This window comes from Lynx canadensis, chromosome B4 (assembly GCF_007474595.2).
Source record: "Lynx canadensis isolate LIC74 chromosome B4, mLynCan4.pri.v2, whole genome shotgun sequence".
NCBI lineage: Eukaryota > Metazoa > Chordata > Mammalia > Carnivora > Felidae > Lynx > Lynx canadensis.
The window spans coordinates 17,298,462-17,320,622 of record NC_044309.1 but is presented as its reverse complement, the minus strand read 5'-3'; the positions used below and the strand labels follow the sequence as shown (position 1 = coordinate 17,320,622).

General features: G+C 38.5%; 1 protein-coding gene across 1 annotated transcript in view; it reads right to left on the bottom strand.

Annotated features, from left to right (window-relative positions):
* The window catches only part of ARL5B (ADP ribosylation factor like GTPase 5B), a 29,236-nt gene that overhangs the window by 6,685 nt on the left and 390 nt on the right, over positions 1 to 22,161 (bottom strand). The window contains exons 2-5 of the mRNA XM_030320894.2: positions 7,791 to 7,851; positions 6,070 to 6,217; positions 3,115 to 3,198; positions 852 to 1,003 (exon numbers count right to left, since the gene is read on the bottom strand). Of these exons, the coding sequence (XP_030176754.1) occupies positions 852 to 1,003; positions 3,115 to 3,198; positions 6,070 to 6,217; positions 7,791 to 7,851 (445 nt within the window). The remainder of the gene's footprint in view (positions 1 to 851; positions 1,004 to 3,114; positions 3,199 to 6,069; positions 6,218 to 7,790; positions 7,852 to 22,161) is intronic.

The window sequence follows — 22,161 nt, the reverse complement described above, 5'->3', positions numbered from 1 at the left end:
CAAATACTCCTCACCCCCCTGTGAGATTAAAACTGAAACCACTACAGAAAGGCAACAGGAGCGCTGCCCTACCCTCCTAAATTCTAAAGAATGGAATGCTTACACCTCAGTCTTAAAAGTATAGGTCAAAAAAGTCTATTATATTACACAGCTATTATATTACAAGCGATTTCTAATATGAGCATAACTAAGAAGGTCAGGTTGATTGGAGGATAAATAAATTCCTGGACATGAATGGGATAATTCATGGGTGGCACACTGGGTTCTCTTTGGCCTACTCTATCCAAACTCAAGTTTTGAGGAGAGAAGAATACACCATCATAAGCATTTGTCTTAAATGTTTAGTCTCTTGAAGTATGTCCCACCAAAGGACTCCGAATAATAAAGGAGATGTACTCTTGTGGAAAGCTGAAAGTTCAGGTTTAATTATGCCTTTACTGAAATGTGAAATGTCTTTGAAGCTTCCTCTTTAATTCAGGCAACACTACAGTCCCCCACCTCCGCCGCCCAGTTAGTAAATGATACAAGAAATGAATATCCACTAAAAATCTGGATTGTGAAAACTTAATTCAAAAGTTTGTCATTGACATTTTATGCTAAAATATTGTTTATATTAAAAGTTACAAAACATGTGTCAGTAACTTTGCTAAAGTGTAATTTAACAACAGTAACCGACTAAAATTATTTTTACCTTATAAAATTGAAATACAAAAACTATCTTGAAGAACAACAACAACAAACCCAAAAAACAAAAACAAAAACCCAAAACAGCATCAAAGAAGAAACAACTGCCTTAAAAAACAGAAATTTGACAGAAGTCATACCCCCCCCCCACATTGTTTAGCACTTACCCTTCTCCTGTTAAAGCACAGCAGGACTGAATGTGCCATGGATGATCCTTAATTGAACTAAGGGTGAGGTATTTAGAGATTTCAGCTGCTGTCATACACCCTTTCATATCCTGTTTATTTGCAAAGATCAGGACTGCGGCTTTCCGTAAATCCTGCAATCAATATGAAATATTTCTAAAACATGAAATAGCACAATTCAAATTAAACTAATGAAGCAGGAAGGTCAAATACGTCCAACTGGACAGTTATAATGAAATCCCTCTACTTTAAAATGATTGATTAGGCAGTAATATTTAACTTAAAAATTTTATTGAGGGGCACCTGGCTGGCTGAGTGAGTAAAGCATGCGACTCTTGATCTCAGGGCCATGAGTTCAAGCCCCACACCAAAAGTAGAACTTACTTAAAAAATAAAGCCTCAATTAAATAAACAAACGAATAAATGGAAATTGTATCGAGATAAAAATAAATTTTCTCAATAGTGATTTAATGATTCGCTCTAACAAAGATAGGCTAATTAACATAAGCTAGATCATCAAAAGTTATTTTTATATTGTTGGGCCAAAGGGGTCAGACTAAAAGTAAAATAAACATGCATCTTAAACATCGATTTAAAACTATACGAGCAGGGGTGCGTGGGGGGCCCAGTCAGTTAAGCGGTTGACTTCAGCTCAGGTCATGACCTCACGATTTGTGAGTTCAAGCCCCGTGTCAGGCTCTGTGCTGATGATAGCTTAGAGCCTGGAGCCTGCTTCAGATTCTGTGTCTCCCTCTCTCTCTAACCCTCCCCGACTAGTGCTCTGTCTGTATCTCTCAAAAATAAATAAATGTAAAAAACAACAACAAAAAAAACTATATAAGCAATATTCTAATAGGCAAATACGGTAATATGTTGCCAAACAGTACAGAATCTCTCCAAATTTATTTTTAAAGTTTGTTTGTTTTGAGAGAGAGAGAGAGAGAACAAGCAAGCGAGCACACATGCACGCACACACAGGAGGGGCAGAGAGAAAGAATCCCAAGTAGGCCCCATGTTATCAGCACAGAGCCCCATATGGGGCTCAAACTCACAAACCATGAGATGACGACCTGAGACGAAACCAAGAGTTGGACACTTAACTGACTGAGCCCCCCAGGCGCCCCAAGAATTTCTCCAAATTTAAAGAAGAGCGCAGAAGGTGAAGGGCTGGGCAATGCTTATGACTACTGGTATAAGGTAACCACATTCATTTATGCTCACTGCAGAACTGTTAATATTATCAAAATATCAGAAATAATCTAATGTTCATTAATAGAAGGACAGATCAACTGTGATAGATTCATACAAAATAATACTACATAGCTGTTGAAAGGAATGAAACCAATGCTGTATGTGCTGATGTGGATAATCACAATGCTGTGTGCAAAACCCCCAAAACGGAGTTACATATATATATATCTTATATTTATATATATATAAGATTTTATGAACAATGATGAGGCGCTTGGGTGGCTCAGTTGCCTGAGTGTCAGGTCAGGATCTGGCAGTCCGTGGGTCCAAGCCCCGTGTCTGTCTCTGTGCTGAGCTTTCTTGAGATTCTCTGTCTCCCTCTCTCTCTGCCTCTCCTGTGCCCATGTGCATTCTTTCTCTCTCAAAACTAAACATTTTTAAAAAAGATTTTATGAACAATGAAATATAGTATTTTATACAACTGACAAATAAAAATGTAGGGAAAATATAAAAATATACATGGGATTGATTCTCACTCCTTTTAGGATAATATAATTCTTTTAGGACTCTTTGAGAGAAAGGAAGGAAATGAGATTCGGGGGGGGGGGTCTCATAAGATATTTAGTATCTTATATTGGATGGTAGGTGGATGGATGTGTTTTATTACCTAAGTTTTTTTGTCTATCTTAAATTGTTAGAATCAAGTGGTCTCAGATTATTCACTAAAGAATTTTCAGTGACTATAAACTCTTGGAAAAAAACACTCAAGTTTTCCATCTTTCTTGCTTCAATTTATTGGACTCTTTAAGACATGAATGAATGGTTTTAACCTTGAAAAATCTTATCAATAACAATAATAGGCTACAAATTAATGTGCTGAGTTGTTTTCAAATCTGAAAACATAATGAAACTTTTTGACTTCAAGACGTCCATCAAAATACAACATTTTGCTAATGATGAAATAACCCACGGCAAAGCATATCATCTTTGTAAAAAAGCAAAACCAGCACACAGATACCTTACTCCACTGTTTACGTTTGCTTTCAAAATTTACCTCGTGAGCCAACATTCTGTATAACTCTTCTTTTGTAATCGCTAGTCGTTCCCTGTCAATGCTATCAACCACGAGAATGATGAACTAGAAGACAATTAAAAAGAAAGAAAATTGAATGGAATGTTGAAGTTTTCTGCAAAACTACTCTCCAGTGACGGAATATTTTCATGACGTCATCGTTACTTTAAAATGGTCTTTTTCATGAAGAGTTTGTATTGTACTGTAAAATCCACATGTTCAGAAAAGAACTCATCATTTCAACAAAGAAAAACTACGCCCGAGTTTATTTTAAAAAGGTGATATTTGAATACACAATACGCTGTAACACTAGGATTTATTTTAAGATGCAGGTAATAAAAAATAATTTTTAAAAAGAAAGTCACAGTAACTTAAATAACTTCCACTAAAACTCTATACCGCTGACTTAAGCAATCAGTAGTTATTTATGTTTGAGACAGTTTTCTGCCTACTAGGGACACACAAGTTAGTCTGAAAGAAAAAGAGAAACACACACACACACAGACTAATGAACAAGACATTTTTACATAGCAATGCCAACAGTAAGAGCCCCAGAAAAAAATGTGCTAAACGGAAACATACCCACTTAGGGGTTAACACGCTAGAGTGGGTGTAGGTGAAATTAAAGAGCAGCAAGCAAAGAGAGCTGGAGAAAACTGTTGGTAAAGGTGTATATGAAAAACGTGGGGTCTTACACATTAGAAATAAAAGCATCTTTGGTAAGAAAAATAAGATACAGTGTGAAAGGGCCCCTAATCGAATCTTAGAAGAAGAAAGTTAAAAAGTGAGATTAAGCGATGCTAAAGGTTTTAATAGACTGGCTCAGAATAAATGGAGAGGAGGAGGGTGAAACCAGATTGTTCAGATGACCTTAACATTAGGCAAAGAGACAAGTGGAGAAATCTGCCTAGAAACTGTGAAGGGCAAGGAAGAAAATGGAAGGAATAAAGGTAAGAAACATGGCAAGTTTGCATGGACAGAACATAGGGAACTTAATGAGAGCCAGGTGGCAGGAATTCATCGGCAGCTGAACTCCTTGTATTACAATGGAGACACCGGGCTTTTGGAGGACTGACTCCTTACGGAGAAGAAGTTAAGATGACGACAACGGTGAAGAATGCCATGGGGGAAACGTCACATGGGCAGGCCCATGACACAGAATCTAAGATTGCAAATGCTAGGTGCCGTGCTGGTGTGCTGTGATAAAGGCCATAGGTTCTTGTAGTAATTGTGAAATTCTTATAGAAATGGTTTATTGAAATTCTCCTGAAACCAATATTACACTCTGTTAACTAACTAGACCTTACATAAAAATTTGGAAGAAAAAAATTAAATAAGAAAAATAGATTATAAAAAACATTTCATGCAAACAGTGTCATTAATAACATATGTCTTTCTGGATCCATGCGGAGTCTTCTAGAGTTTCTGCAACTTCAAAAACCACCCTCTTGTAAGGTTATCAACATACGCGGATCAGCTAGAATCAACTCTAACCTCTTCATCAAAAGTAACGGCTCCTCTCCCACACAACTGCAGTTAACTGTGAGCTTTGACAGGGCGCCAAGAGCTATGCTGCTTAAATACAGGTGACCCTTGAACAGCATGGGTTTGAGCTGAGCAGATCCCCTTAGATGTGATTCTTTAACTGTACAGGACTGTACATGTATTTTCTGCTTATGATTTTTTAATAACATTCTTTTCTCTAGCTTACTTTATTGTAAGAATACAGCATATAATACATACAACATACAAAGGGTGTGTTAATCCACTCTTTTTGTTATCTGTAAGGCTTCTGCTCAACAGTAGGTTATTAGTAAAGTTTCTGGGGAGTCCAGGTATATGTGGATTTTTGGCCACACCATGGGTCAGTGTCCCTAACACTGGCATTATTCAAGGGGCAACTGTAGCCATATGGTAAAAGGTTGTTTCTCTCTAACATTTTTAGTTTCAGAATATTTTACTATAGAAGTATACATTAAGCTAACCTTGAACCGTATTTGCTTACCGACCTATCCCCCCGCTTCAAATAAGAAAAGTTAAGTGCTACTACAACCGTTAAAGACCTAGGATGTGCCATTTTGGTTGGACCAATCACAAACTGCACTGGAATATATATGCATAGATACATATGCTATCGCAGTATAAATCTAGAGGAATACATATTTATTTAAAAAGGAAACTTATTCACCAAAAATTCCTTGCCTCTCCCCACCTCCTCTGCACACACCCTCCAAAAAAGCCACTCAATTTTTAATAGGCTTCATTTTAGGAAAAAATAATTGGTCAGACGTCCCTGTCTGTAAAGAGAAATTACGGACGCAATTGTACATCAGTATACTCAAAGATAAATCTGTCTCGATAGCACTGCATGGTTTAAAAAAAATCTGCTTAACAAGAAATAAACACAGAAATAGAAGCTAGTCCAGACTGTTTCCTGGGTTGGCTCGGAAGCAGTAAAGTAGCGAAATAAGTGACAGAGAAGTTGGGGGCGGGTGCTGCAAAACCACTTGTTTTTTTAACTAAACTATAATCTCACCAAAATTTTGAATGCTCAATTCGTGTTATTTGAAAATCTTGTATTCAATTACGCTTAAAATATTTTATTCCTCCCTAACCAGAGCCTCTCTCAGCTGTGAGATCTTGGGACAGGTTATCTAACTGATCCCGGTCTCCACTTTCTCCAACAGCAGAGACCTGACAGGAGCACTGGGAGGACGAACTATCCGGATACAGTCCGCCCTGCAGCGGGCGTGCAACCAACAGTGGGCATTAGTCTTTCTACTTGCCTTTCCTCTGGTATGTGAAAACCTCAAATTCCTTACCGAAAAGGATCTTATTGGAAAGCAACTGCCAACATGCCTCTGGGGACTGCCTATCTATTTTCTGGGTTGACTCTGTGGTCCTTGTTATTAACATTCAGAGATTGGCTCAGTATACCTCTGTGTTTGAGTAATACGTGTTCCAGGACGACCTCAGTGATTCTTGACCACCAATATCCCACATAAGAAAATGCGTGTTCTTCACAACTATTTCTTCAACATTGCTTCCTATGGTTGGAGATGTGTGAACCACTTCATTCATTAAGCTGTTGAAAGACACCATAACAAATCTTTTGTAAATCTTGAGAACCGGAGGGAAGTTTTATCCCATCAACGACAGCATCAAAACTAGAACCTGGGAGGACATTTAATGCAAACACCTAGACAAAGAACAAGCCTTGAAGGAAGACTTTTTTTTTTTTTCTTTTAATGGAATAAACTAAAGGCTTGATCTGGAGAGATGGAAACACTGTGGTGTGAGTTTGTATTCCTGTGGCCAAAATTCCAAACCACCATGCCCTTGTTATCGGAGCAGAACCAGGGCCCTTTCCCGAAAGAGCAAGTTTCTAGGTGACTGTGACATCAATGCTCGCAAAGTAGCAACCACTGAATAGCAGGCTGTGTATAATTCTGAAGCCTGTCCACGTGAGAAAATTGAGACTTGGGTCGGCCATAAAAATTAGTTCAGGCCTATTAACCTAAACCACGGCCTTAAAAAGATAAGGCCACAGGCAAATGAAAATTTTAATTAAAATTAACTGTAAATATATTTAGAATACTAAGGCTCATACCACATTTATCATAATTATGCATTAAGACACATTAATTCATTCATTCAACAAATATGTATTTGCCTATAATACGCTGCTACTGTGTTGAAAGAAGTCTCCAACTGTCTCTTGGGTCTTACATGTTTTTGAAGCTATGTGGAAAATTATTTCAATAACTGACAGGTTTCTGAAATGTTTACATTTGATGTTTAAAGGCAGAGTCGCATTAAAATACATAATTGATAACGGATGAATGTTTTAAAGTAAAACAAGTAGTCATTCAACTGTAAAACAACAAGCCACAAGTTAGCAGCTTTTTAGCAAAGGGGCTGAAAAACACATTAGGCACTGCTTAAGTGAAGTGTTTCCAGACAACTGTCAGGTGACAGACTTAGGATGAGGTGGAAAGAGACAAGAGCCACACAATCGAGCACCGTATCTTACAACTACTTGTTAAAAGGCTTGGGACATAGATCCATTTCCACTGTTTAACATGGATCATTTCATTAATCCTGAAAGAATGATGGGAGCTACTCTGATCTGACAAGTGGACTGACAGGCTGTTAAAACTTCCTTCAAGTATTAATGTATTTCTCTGGAAGCCTCCAGCCCTTCCTGGCTGCGAGTGACAAAAGCAGGACTTTCAGGGGTGATCTTCATTTCTTTTGATTTGACAAGTCTGCCTAAGTTGAAACAATTCAGAGCTATTAGTCAAGAGAGTAGCAATGAGCTTCCTAGAGATACTGGTCTCCTTGTGTGAACCGCAGTCTGGGAAGAATGAAGTGAAATGCACTTTATCACCTCACTGCAGCACTATGATGGATGCTTTATTTATTTTAGTTTAATATTAAGTCTTTCTTTCAAGGCCAGAAAAAGACGAGGGTTTGTGAAGGCTGTACCAAACATACAGCCCTTTTATTCACTTTTGAAACAAATTTTGTGCTCGGTAAAATACAAAACCATACGTTTAGGTTTTTGCGGGATATTACAATGGTATCTTATTAATTACACAAAATTGGTTCTGGTAACTTAAATAATGAAGACTGTTTAAATAAATAACTATACTTACAATTGGTAAAGAATGGTGGTTTTCCCTGCATTATCCAGTCCCACTATAATTACTTTGTGTTCTACAAAAAGAAAACAAACCAGAAACATTTAACACTACAATTACATGCTTGCAACAATGATTATTAGTTAGCTTTCTAATGAGGATCATTCACCGGATTCTTATTACTGGATTGTTAAAACACAGAGTAAACAGAGCTTCACGATGTCAAGGTTACCTACGTTAAGGGAGGCCATCTAGTATGATGTTCTCCACCTGGCTGTCTTATAAACGAATGTGAGATCCGGGTTTAGAGGGAAGTTCAAGAGAAGCGGTGTGGGGGGAGTAACACAAATTCTGATCCTGACAAGGCACTACGACGTACAACCTAAGTTTAAAAAAATTGTTTTACACACCTGCTTGTCACCTCTGCTAATCAAATCAGCTTTTTAGCAAGTTGTTTTTACACCTGGAAGTTTTCCCACCTACATGCGGTTTCTTCCTTTCACGAAGAAATCCAATTTAAAACACAAAACTGAAAAGGTTTCCCTGTCACCAACAGGACACACGTATTCTCTCCATCAGTTTCTCATTCTTTCCGTCATCTTATTTCTTTTCCAAAGTTTATTTATTTTGAGAGAAAGAGACAGAGCGTGCACGTGCACACTCAAGAGGAGAGGGGCAGAGAGAGAATCCCAAGCAGGCTCCACACTGTGAGTGTGGCGCTGGGCGTGGGACTTGAACCCATAGACCGTGAGATCACGACCCGAGCGGAAATCAAGGGCTGGACACTCAGCCCCTTAAATGACTGAGCCACCCAGGTGCCCCTCCTTCCATTAATTTAAAGATAAATAAGCAATTGCTTAGTTCTCAAGGCTTTTTCAATCTGGATTTTACAACTCTTCTGAGTAGATACTGTTTCTGCTCCTCATGCAACAAAAACCTCTTGGGTCTTCTCCCTCTGGCACCATGCACAAAACAGACATTTGTTTCACTGATAGATTTTAAGGCCCATCTAATCATTCTGTTAAGTGGTACATACTCTGAAACCTCTTTTGAACGCAGAGAAGACACTTCCGAGTCATCTTTTCTAGATTTTACAGAACATATTAAAGATACCTCTCTTCCCCAGGGCAGAAGGCTTAAAAAGCTACCAGGGAACCTTCGTAAGAAACACAACACAATCGATTTATTTCTAGCCAACGATTTGACATATTTCCTATCAGAACCCTGCTCCCCTTGTTAACCTGTGATAATACCAAAACTCGGATTATACATCTCATCAGACATCAGCTCGTATTCCTACTTGAGGGTGTTTATACTGCATCAGTCAAAAAGAGAGGCCATTGTTCACAGACAAATTCTTAGGTGACAAACTATGTATCTTTATGCATCTTTAATGACCTGAACACTGTCTGTACTGCCTGTAATACCACAGGACTAAGGACACGGTTCTCTCGAAGGGCTTTTTTCACTATGGCAGAAACTGCTTTGTAAAACGCAAAAAAGAACAGAACTTGTTCGCTTATTATAACTCACTATAATTCTCCTTATTTGACTCTCTTTGGTTCATATCCCCTAATTTCTAAAGGAGCCAATCTTTATTTTTCTCCCTTTACAGTCCAAGAATGAGAACCCTCTTTCAGTGGAGGAACAAGCATTCTAAATTTTGGGGACAGCTGGAAACCACCTGCCCAGCATCTGGAGACCAAAGGGTCCCTGCGGGAGTGGGAAGGAAGCCACTAGTCTGGAAGTAAGCTAAACTTGGGCGTGGACACTTCTGCTGGGAAAGGAAAACAGAAGGTAGTACCACGTGGTTCACTGTTGAGGCCACTAAGGTGAACCAACACCCGGGGCCATTTTCAAACAGCCCTGCCCTCGCTTCACATTTTGTATGATAATGATCAGAGTATTGAAGGCCTGCTACAGCAAAAGTCATAAATAATGCATCATTTTTTTAAGTTTATTTAAATAAGAGAAAGAGGGAGAGAGACAGCGAGCAGAGGGGCAGAGAGAGAGGGAGAGAGAGAATCCCAAGCACGAATTGTGAGATCATGACCTGAGGTGAAATCAAGAGTCCCATGCTTAATGACTGAGCCACCAGGCGCCCTGCCCTCATAATGCATCATTCTGAAAGACTGGTCCCAATTTGAACTAAGTCAGAGGTGATGAACTCTGAAGGCGAAGAGAACATGAGTTTTATTACAGTTTCAACTGAGTGATTAACTTCAGGACTTTTTCAGATTCCTTTTCCCCTCAGTAATAGGGAATTCTAGCAATTAAGACAAAACAATTTCACCTCAGTCTTATAATAAAGGTATTACATCAATCCTTCAGTTAAACTGAGGCCTATCTTCTGGTGCAACCTGAGTCTATGTGCTAACAAAACATCATCAATGGGAAAAAGCTAAATATTTTTTTAAAGTATGAAATAACAAAAATAAACAATAAAAGCATGAAATAAGTGTATTATATTTTATTTTTGTTAATTTTTTTAATGTTTATTTTTGAGAGAGAGAGAGAGAGAGAGACAGCACGAGTGGGAGAAGGGCAGAGAGAGAGACAGACAGAATCTGAAGCAGGCTCCAGGCTCCCAGCTGTCAGCTCAGAGCCTGATGAAGGGCTCAAACCCACAAACCTGAGCCAAAGTTGGACACTTAACTGACTGAGCCCCCCAGGCACCCCAAGAATGTATTGTATTGTACTTTTTTAATGTTTATTTTTGAGAAACTGAGTGAAAGCAGGGGAGGGGCACAGAGAGAGGGAGACAGAGGCTTGTTGGGGGCAGTACGCTGACTGCAGAGAGCCTGATGCAGGGCTCAAACCCACGAACCGCCAAGATATGACGTGAGCCTAAGTCAGACACTTAACCCACTGAGCCACCCAGGAGCCCCAACAGAGTGTATTTTAAATCTTTTCTTTGAAAAAGCACCTCTTGAACATCATCTGTACAGTAAGAGGGAAATCAAGTTCAACGGGCACTTACTAAAAAGCCAAGTACAAAATAAAAGCTGTTTGTACTCTGCGGCATAACTGTAATTCTTCCTCCCATCTTCAAAGGCCTCCATTGTACTTTGCTGCTACTTGAGTATGCCAATGACCAAGGGCCTGAGTTCACAAATGCTAGTTAGTCAAGCTTTTACCTATTCAAGAAGAACACGGACGGCACCTACCTTTACTGTCAGCAGGAAAGGAAATTCATATGCTGCTCTAAATGTCCACAAGTGGTGTCTAGATTAATAAAGTATAAATCATCTGATACCACTTGATGTTAAAAAAACATGGCTTAAGGTACTTGTTCTGTACTGCTTTTCAGCTGCACGTAATCAACAGCCAACATACAGACCTTGTTTTATGTACAGAAACAAAAATATCAGCTAAATTATGTAACTATTAGTGATTTCCTGCAGTCATGGTAAAATAATTTCCTTCACCTATCACAGTTAACTAAAGCAAATACTAAAAAAAAAGATGCTTGTAAGTTTGTACTATGTCACCCAACAATTTTTGTTGTTTACCTAATAGATTAAAAAAAAAAAAAAAACTTTCAAAATGTATCACTCTAGTCCAGTTCAGTCCCGGTGAAGTGGGGAAAGAATCTATCCTAACAGTCAGATTTTGAGTTGCTGCCAATCAGATGAACGTCAGACACTTAACATCACTTTTACTTGCGGAGCCAGGAGTGGGGATTTCTGATTCACCAGAATTGAAATGTCTCAAGTTGTGAGGAGAAAACCATACAACTGTATGCTTTTATAATTTCAACTGATCCTCAACGTGGATATGTAAACTGTATATTCTTTTAAGCCCAACTACTCTCCATGAAAATGAAGTATTTAGTTTAGACAGACAGAGACATAATCAATTCTCATTTAACCTCAAACAGGGAAAACTATGAACATAGATAATATTACATTCTTTATTTAGAATGATTTTTGCAAATGTAATTATAGAAGTTTACCCTCTTTATTGTTTTTCAGTAGTGTTATTAAAATCAGTATATTATCACAGAGAAGGAGCTGCCCCTGTTTGGGGCCAGAAATGTGTATGTTGGGGACAGAGTGGGTGCAACTTACACACTTTCTTGGACAGCCAAATAAGTCTGGGTTAAAACATCACCCTAAGTATCAGAGCTACAATGAATCCAAATGTTGAAATGTGCCTGCACACCATGAGACAGTTACCCTGACACCACATTTTACTAGAAATCTCTTCCAGGACACCAGGCTGCACCTCTTCCCAGAATAGAGGGCTGAGAGGAGAGCATTTCCAGTTCTACTTAGGAATCCATGCCTGTCCAGAGTCAACACAAAGCGTGTTTATTTACACTAAATGAAGGTCCAATTGCACAGCTTTTGTTTAATTTTCATCAAGTGTTTGCACAAAAGTTTCTCTGCACTCTTGGCTACGGTATTTGGATCTCCTTAAAAGCTGGCGCATACTATTTTGTAAGCAGGGCATAAAGACATAAAGCCTACACAGAATGAGGTTTCAAAACAAAATTATTAAGAGTGCTTGCTTGTAGACAAACACAGGTAAAGGATGGCTAAAAAGAAAAATCATGGAAAAAGAAACTTCAAAAAAATAAGTGGAGGAAATATCAAAGAAATTTGTGTGATAAAATGATCGACTTGTATTTTTAAAATACAAGAAAGTCCAAAAGATACCATGAAATAGGGATCGCTACCTTCTAGATATATACCTGCACCAACACTGTCACTTAACAAGAGCCTTATACGAACACAGAGTATGTAAACAACTTCGCAACTAAACAAGTAAAAATGCTCCATGCCAAATTTGGCGATTCAGCAAATTTCGGGTATCGCATATACAGAAAATGAGTTTGAATGGTTGCAAGGGGTAGGTATTAACAAGTCAGAAGATACGATGTCACCAACGGAGGCCTGAAGGCCTGCACAGCAATGATGAACACCCAAGGAAGTCTGCTCTTGGGAAGGAAAAAAAAAAAAAAAAAAAAAAGGAAACGTCATATAAACTAACTCTGTCTTATATTATACTGGTTATAGAATCATAAAACACTATAGCTTGGAACAGACTGCAGAATTTGAGATTTATTCCTTCTCTCCCACCTCTTCACCTACAAATGTGCCACCTATAAGGCATTTCTGAGGAACCAAGGTCTCCAAAAACATATGTTAACTATTGACCTGGGCCATCTTGCTGATGTTCTAGATAAGAAATTAAGGTCCTATAGGGGCGCCTAGGTGGCTCAGTCACTTGAGCGACAGACTTTGCCTCAGGTCATGATCTCACAGTCTGTGAGTTGGAGCCTTGAGTTGGAGCCCCGCGTTGGACTCTGTGCTGACAACTCAGAGCCTGGGGCCTGCTTCGGATTCTGTGTCTCCCTCTCTCACTCTGCCCCTTCCCCACTCATGCTCTGTCTCAGAAATAAGTAAACATTAAAGAAAAAAAAAAGAAATTAAGGTCCTATGAGTTTAAGTAATGTGTTCTAGTAAACACTGGTAAGAGTCAGCATTTGCTGCCCCACTCTTTTTGCTATAAAGCATTAATTCCCCTTCCAAATTCTTCAGTCTCTCCCACTCCCCCACAGTATCCATATTCCTGGATGCCTAAATTTCGTCAAGAGCAGCTACATAAATCTGATGAGCCAACAATTCAACATTTCTTGAGTTCATTTTATGCGTGACTGTAACATTTAAGACTAACAAGGCAAGCTCTCTACCCTCAAAAATCTTAAAGGCAGATATGTAAATAAGCACTTACAATACACCATCATTAGTACAAAGCAACAGATACCGAAGAATCCTACGGTAATATTCCCAAGCATAAGTGAGATCTAGAATCCAACTCTCAGCCGAGGAAATAAATGTCAACAGTAAAAAGGAATATTACAGAGTGTCGGTATGACTTTTCTGGGCATTGTGGAAGTTAATCCTCACCATCATTCCATAAGAAAGTGGTGGTATTCATTTTACTGATGAGAAAACTGAGCCTTAGGCTAAATAACATGCTGGGAAGTTTGGCTAATGGTCTCCCAGTGTGATGCCTCCCCATCTTTATGTCAAAATTGAGTCTTATAGAATAATAAATAAGAACAGCTTACTGGATAGAAGAAAAACACTCTTCTGGTAGATAAGGGGATTAAATACCGATAAAAAGGAACGACATCAAAGAGTCTAATAGGTAGAACACTCTACCATCACAGACCACAGTGAAGGGCCTAAGCCCAAAGATTCCAACTTACTACACGAAGGCAATAGAAGAAAGGCTTCGACAAGGAAATACTGAAGTTGATTTTAACTTCTACAGTTTTCTAGAGAATTCAAATGTTGCCCAGGGGAAGGTTAAACTCTGGAAGGCAAATTTTTTTTAATGGTTTTATTTTATTTTTAAGAGACAGTGAGTGAGTGGGGGAGGGGCAGAGAGAGAGGAGGACAGAGAATCCCAACCAGGCTTCACGCTGGCAGCAGAGAGCCCGATGCAGGGCTCGAATTCACAAACCCAGTGGTGAGATCAGGACCTGAGCTAAAGTCAGATGTTTAACCGACTGAGGCACCCAGGCGCCCAGGAAGGCAAATGTTAAGGGGCAGAGACAATGCACGGTTTTCGAACTTGTGGGACCATGACCACAGTTAAATACATTTTGCCTGATGACCCAGGATGCACACAACTGAAACAAAAGTTTCACAAAATGGTACCTTTACTGAGATACACTGTGATAGTTTCTACTGTAGAATATCATTCCTTTATTTACTTATTTTTTCGTTTTTTAAGTAGGCTCCATGCCCAATGTGGGGCTTGATGCTCTAACTGACTCAGCCCGCTAGATGCCCCTGTTCATTTCTTTTTTAAATGCTGATCCTCACTAAATGGACTCTATAACTTAGTAAAAACAACCGTATTTGAGAAATACAAGTGAACTGGGTAAGTATAAAAATATTCAAACATTTACAAATTCAAGAAGCTCAGCAAAATGCAAACAGGGTAAATACAAAGAAAAGCAAAGCTACGTATGTCATGGTCAATCTGCTAAAAACCAAAGATAAAGGAAGAATCCTGAAGGTGGCAAGAGAAGATGACAGGCTACATAAGGGAAGTTAATATATGAATGCTGGCTGTCACAGGAAAAAAAATGGAGGCCTGAAGACAATGGAATGACAATTTTGAAGCACTAAAGGGAGAAAAAAAATATTGACCTAAGATGCTATATTCGGTAACAATATACTTCAAGAATGAAGGCAAAATAGAGACACTTTCAGATAAAAGAAAACTAAGAATTCATCACCTGCACAGCTACACAACAAAAATGCTGAAATTCTTGAATTTGGAGGGAAATCATACCAGACAAAAATTCAAAACATCAAAAATAGCAATGTAAGTAAATATAAGAGGAAATTTTACCCTTTCTTAAAATATTGAGGAATATGTGACTGTTTATAGCAAAAATTAAAACACTGTACTGTATAATTTATAACTAATGTAGATACCATACATATAGCATCTAACCCGTATGGTTATATAGGACTAGGGGAAGAGAGAGTATAACCATACCATTTCTTACACCTTACAAGTGTTACATTACTAAGTAGATTGAGAAAAGGTAACAATGCATGTTGTAATCGATCCCTAGAAGAACCATAAAAAGAATGCAAAAAGGATCACTGAAAAAGCCAGTAAATAAAATGGAATTCTAAAAATAAAAAACCAAACCATTAACGCAAAGTGGGAAAGGAGGAATAGAGAAACAACAAAACATAACAAATGTAGATGGGACAAAGGAGAAATAATAAAATAGTGCACCTTAATATCTGACTGTACCATAAATCATACCATATTGATAAATTTGCCCAAACATTCCAATTAAAAGAGACAGAGTTTCACACTACATTAAAAAATCACAAGATCACACCCTATGCTCTCTGGCGGAAATGCACATTAAGATACAGAATATCGGAACAATGCTAACAACCACCATAACCGAATAAACATTTATAGAGTATTGCACACAATTGCAGACTACATATTTCTTTCAGGCACAAATGGTGCATGCACCAAAGAGATCATTTGGATAGACTATAAAAAAGCCTCAATAAGACTGACAAAAGATGGAAATCTTACAGAGGATATTTCTGACAACAATGGAATTAAGTTAGGAACCAATAATGAGCTATTTAGAAAAATAAATATTTGAAAACTAAACACTTATAAATAATCCATAAGTCAAAGAAGAAATCACAAACAAAATAATTAAAACCTTTCAACCTGAATGACATACAGCATATTAAAATTTGTGGAATGAAGCTAACACACTTCTTAGGAAGTTCTTATGGCTTTAAAACGTTATATATATGGGGAGCCTGGGTGGCTCAGTGGGCTAAACATCTGACTCTTGATCTTGGCTCAGGTCATGATCTCACAGTTCATGAGTTCGCCACCCTAGTTGGGCTCTGCACTGACCCACGGAGCTTGCTGGAGAATCTCTCTGCCCCTCTCTCTGCCCCCTTCCCATTTGCACTTTCCCTCTCTCTCTCAAAGTACGCAAATAAACTGTAAAAAATTGTTACATGTGAATGGAAAAAGGGACAAGAACAATGACACACACCGTCTTCATAAGGGTGGGGGAATTAAAGTAAACCCAAAGTAAGTAGATGAAAGGAAGTAAGAAGCAGGAATTAGTAACATAAAAACCAGAAAACAACAGTGAAAATTAAAATCTTTGAAAAGATTAACAAACATGTCGGAGGACTGACACTATCAGACTTCAAAATTTACAGAGAAGTAGGACAATAATCAAGATGGTGTAGTATGGCTTTGGGATGGGCATACAGATCAATGGAAGAGGGATGTCCAGAGAGAAGACTCCCAGTCTTTTGACAAAGGCTCTAAAGCAACCCATTGGGAAAGGAAAGTCTTCAAGTAAATTATGCTAGAACAAGCAGATATCCATGTAAAAAAAATAAAATAAAATAATGAATTCCAACCCCCATACTTGCGTCATAACTGCAAAATAACTTGAGATGGCTCACAGCCCTAAGCATAAAAGCCAAAGCTTGTAGGTGAAAGGAACAGTACACAGAAAGCAACAACAATTAAAAAAAAAAAAAATGTTGAAAAAAAATCAGGTTTCACCAAAATTAAAAATTTCCACTTAGCAAAAACTCCCCATTAAGAAAATGAATAAGTAAGCCAAAGACTGGGATAAAATATTCAGAAAACATATCTAACAAAGGTCTCAATTCCAGATGATATAAATAATTATATATAATTTTTTTAAAGAAAAAAAATTTAATGGGAAAGGATTTGAACGTTCTGCAAAAGAAATCCAAATGTTCAGTCAGCACATGATAAAAGCACATTAATACCCAAAAGTCATCAGAGAAATGCAAATTAAAACCAAAATGAGATATCACTATTCATCTAACCAAATAACTAAAATTAAAAAGACTGGTGACATCAAATGTTGGTGAGGACGTTAAAAGAAGTCTCAAACCCTGCTGGTGAGAGTATAAAAATGGTTTAACACTCTGGAAAACAATCTAATAGTTTCTTATAAAACTAATCACATATCTACTCTATGACTTAAAAATTGCACTTCTAGGGGTGCCTGGATGGCTCAGTCAGTTAAGCATCCAACTCTGGATTTCGGCTCAGGTCATGATCTCAGGGTTCATGGGTTTGAGCCCCACATAGGGCTTGGTGTTGATAACTGCTGAGCTTGCTTGGGATTCTCTCTCTCTGCCCCTCCCCGGCTCATGCTTTCTCTCTCTCTCTCAAAATAAATAAACTTTAGGGGCATCTGGGTGGGTCAGTCTGACTTCGGCTCAGGTCATGATCTCGCGGTTTGTGAGTTCTTCGAGGCCCGCGCTGACAGCTTGGAGCCTGAAGCCTGTTTCGGATTCTGTGTCTCCCTCCCTCTCTGCCCCTCCTCCACTCATGCTCTGTGTCTCTGTCTCTCTCAAAACTAAAAGCACATTAAAAATTTTTTGAATAAATTTATACATATACTTAAAACAAATAAAATTGTACTTCTATACATTTACCTAAAAGAAATGAAAACATGTCTACAAAAAGTCATTAGACTATTCACGTATTACAACTAGTCATGATGCAAATGAATAAACAAACTGTGGTCTATGTACGTGATGAAATGATAACAGATCTAAGGGAAAAGCCTTCAGTGGGAAAAGCTAATGCAAACAGAAGCAGAAACAGAAAATTAGGGAGAAGAAAACTTCAGAGAAACTTGGAAGACACAGTATTATGAAACAATGCCATAAAAGCGATTAGAGTTAACATTTAGCAAATAAAAGGTTTTTATAAATTAAAAATATGATAGCGGAACCAAAATACTCAATAGGAAGACTGGAAGACAAAGGAAATATCCCAGAAAACAGAACTGGGAGGAAAAAAAAAAGAAAAGACAGTAAAATGGAAAAGAATACTTGATAATCAAGTAGCACGATATGATCGGTAATATTTCCAAAAGAGTAGAGGAAGAAATCCTAAGAGAAATTAAAAAAAAAAATTCTTAGACCTGAAAACGTCCAACTTTATGTTGGAAAGGTCCAGAGGGCCTAGCACAGTGAACCAAAAAAGGCATATAACAAGGCATGTGCATTTCAAATTTAAAAATACCAGGAACGGGCCTCCTGGGGGGGCTCAGTCGGTTAAGCGCACATTGGACTCTTGATTTAGGCTCAGGTCATAATCTAACAGTTCATGGATTTGAGCCCTGCATCCGCCTCCATGCTCACAGCATGAAGCCTGCTTGGGATTCTCTCTCCCCCTCTCTCGCTCTCAAAGTAAGTAAATAAACTTAAAAAAATAGAATAAAAAATAAAAATGCCAGGGAAGATCGGAAAAGTCCAAGAGTCCACTAGAAAGAGAAAGAGAAAACAGATCAGAGGAGGAACGATACTGGTCTCCTCAACAACACTAGAAGCTAGAGGACAATGACAATACCTTCAAATACCTTCTGAAAGAAAGGTTTTCCGACTCAGAATTTTATATTCAGCCCAATTATAAATCAAAAATGAGGACAAATACATTTTCAGGACAGACTTACTACATTTTCATGCATTTGGAATCGCAAAAAAAAAAAAAAAAAGTGACTGCTTTGGACACCTTCGCAGGACATTTCTGTAGGATGTGCTTCATAAATAAGAGGAAAGCAAGAAAGACATAAGTCCTAATAAAACAGAAAAGCAAAGGAAATTCCTGGAATGACTGTAAAGACGAATCCAGCACAGCTGTGTAGCAGGCAGAGGGAAGCAAGAGCAGTTTGGAGCAGGAGGGAATACTGAGGGAGCTGCGAGGAAGGCTAAATCATGTGACTGAGTGTATTATGGGGAAACTTGTGTGGGGAGTTTTGGGATGGAATGAAAGGACTTAGTCAAACATACAAAGTAAACTAAAGCAATGGGATGTTGTAATTATTTACTCTAGGGGGAAAAAGTTATAGGAAAAAGGGAAACCTACACCGTGGCTCAGGAGCGACTAAATTTTGCAATCACTAAAAATGAAAAGACAGTGCATATCAAACCAAAACACTGTATTGGGATGATAAGGGAAAAGGGCCTTAAGAGCTCTTCTACCGTAAGACAAATGCTTAGTACACCTGAAACTAATACAATCTATGTCCATTACATCTCAAAGGACAAATGATAATGCTTCAAGTTTCCACATAGGCATACTATTCAAAAATATGGAAGTGTGTACCGAAACAGATATACACACAAGTCTGTAAGATAATCCGATTTGAAATTACTTCCTTCATTGATAACTGCATCCCAGTAATGTATTCTAGCACAAATTGCCGAACCTGTGTACTTTGTCATAGTTTCATTTAGTCAAACACGCTTTAGCGTACTTATTCCCAGAAAGATATCAACTTCAAGAGAAGATGCTTTGTGTTGTAAAATGCTACAGGAAAAAAAGATGGGAGGCAAATACTGGAAAAAAAAAAAAAAAAGACAGGGGAAAGGAGTCCTTAAAGTAAGATATGTAGTTCTCAACCCTGGCTGCAAATATGAATCACCTAGGCATTCATGCCCAGGATACTCTGCCGCATTCTGATCTAACTGGTCTAAGGTACAGCCTTGGGCTTATTTATTCTAACACGCGACCAAGATTGAGTCATTTGAGTATCTCTGGATTAGTTGTATGACAGTGGTGAAAATGGAAAATGCTGAGACTGTCAGTGTTGTTGATACAGAAAGTAAAAAATACAGGACTAAAGCAGCAGTCTGTTCACATTATTCCCCTGCTTAAAAAATAACATAAAACGAGCAAACACTTCAACGGCTCCCATGGCTTGCTCTGTACGTATAGTTTAATGTCTTAGTTGGTCCACACACAAGGCCCTCTGTGATCTGACTCCAGGGGCTACCTCTCCAGCCTCATCTCTAACTCCCCACAGGCAAACTAAGATACTGCCAAACTAAACTATTTTCAGCTTCCTTCAATGTACCAAAGTATTTGATTCCTCTCCCATTTGCATATTATTAGTCCTTCAGCCTAGAATAATATGCCCCTTCTACTCAGTCTACTTAGCATGCCCTATAAACTCCTACTTACATTAAAGTATACCTTTTCCCGTAGTCTTCCAGGAACCACTTGAGAAAAATTAATCACTTACTTCTTGGCAATCATCACCACACTTTTATACATTGTTAAACCATTTACCGCACTGCATTTTCCCCCATAGGTCTCACTGACTGATCTTTGAGCACTTTGGGAACAAGTTAACTGTGTTACTGTTTCTGTTTTTCGTCTTCCTATCTGCTATGCCTAACTGAAGACTGGCTTATGGCCCATGACTAAATGTCAGTTGCATGAGTGAGTGAGTATAAAATGACAGGAGGACCACTAGCTCTAAATTTTCAACAGGAAAGTTAAAGGAAAAGAAGAATTCTAAGTAGTAAATGGGGATTGCGGAGGCCTGACAAATTCTGTGACTTGAAGCAGCCTATGAATGCTTTTCCTCATCTCCTAAATCTTTCCCCTACACCCTCCATTCCCCACTAGTCTGATTAAGGAAGGTCCGATAAGTAAATGATTAATTAAACAATAATAATAAAACAGTGGAGAAGAGGAATAGGATGGGTTATACAAGGAGAAACAAAGACTTTGGTACGGTTTTGTTTCTTAAACTATGCGAAAAGATAGGCAGGCGATAACTGTGTTGAACTTTATAGTCTTTAGCATGTCTTAAAATGCTGCTTTACATATAGTAGTGAACTCAAGTAACAAGGACTGGAAAATATAAACTGCTGAAAAAAAAAATCACATGTTAAATGTACAGATGATATCGTTAAAGAATTAAATTCCGAGCACTCTGAAATTACCTGAAATGTGGTATCTGTGGTAACTGCAAACATACACGTAATTGCGTGTGTGTGTGTGTGTGTGTGTGTGTGTATACATTTACTTACGATCTTGGAAAAGACTAGTGTTCTCAGCTATGGAACAAGTGAACTAAAGCCATTTCATTCTCTTCACTTCTCAAATCCAGGAAAAAAAAACCCACGTGAGCAGTAACAGTTGGTATCATTATAAAACACCGGTTTTTATTATGTCTGGGTATTAAACAGAAAACGAAACTGAATTTAAAAAGTAGTTCCAATTGCTAAGAAAAGCATTCTGTTCAAAGAATGGCTAAGACTTTACCTATTATCAGCACCACCACCCTCCCAATTTTTTTTTTTTTTTTTTGGTCTGGGTGTTTTCTCTCTTCAGAAGACATCACATCTCATTCTTTCTGACTCAGAACAGGTTTTACAACTTCTTGGCCCTTTGGACTTCCAACTTCCACATGTCTCATAACCTGTCCCAGACTAATTAGGGACACGCAACCTCCTATACAGAACCAAAAGCATTTAGTTCTCTAATACCTAAGAAAGGAAAAAAGGGTTTGGGATGCAGATTTCCGGAAACCCGTGTATCTCACGAGATAACTCATTCCCGAGTCTGATGGAGCAGGCGAAATCAGAACGTGAAGGCACACTGGCTTAAAGAATTGGGCGGTAAACAAAGTAGCACCAGTAATAATAATTAAAAAAAAAAAAAAGTTGACGGGTTTCTGGGCGCACACTCATGGGGCAAGACACGGATGCTTAACTAGAGATAGAACAGGCCTGCAAAATGCCTCCAGGTATCACTAGGTGCTTTTCTCTTTGCTTCGCTAAAATCCAAAAATTCTTAGTTTGGACTCTGGGATCTCAAATGCCACCTCTTTTCACTCCTCACTTCTCCCACAAACCCTGTCCCTCCTGCACCTTCTCCCAGCCTAAAATACCGACTTTCTACCCGCCCCCTCGAGAAAAGCACTTCTCTGCGCCTCTGTCCACCGACAGCCCAGCCTCCGGCTGTCCCCTAAGGCGGCCAGACTCTCCTCCTAGCAGTCAAGCCG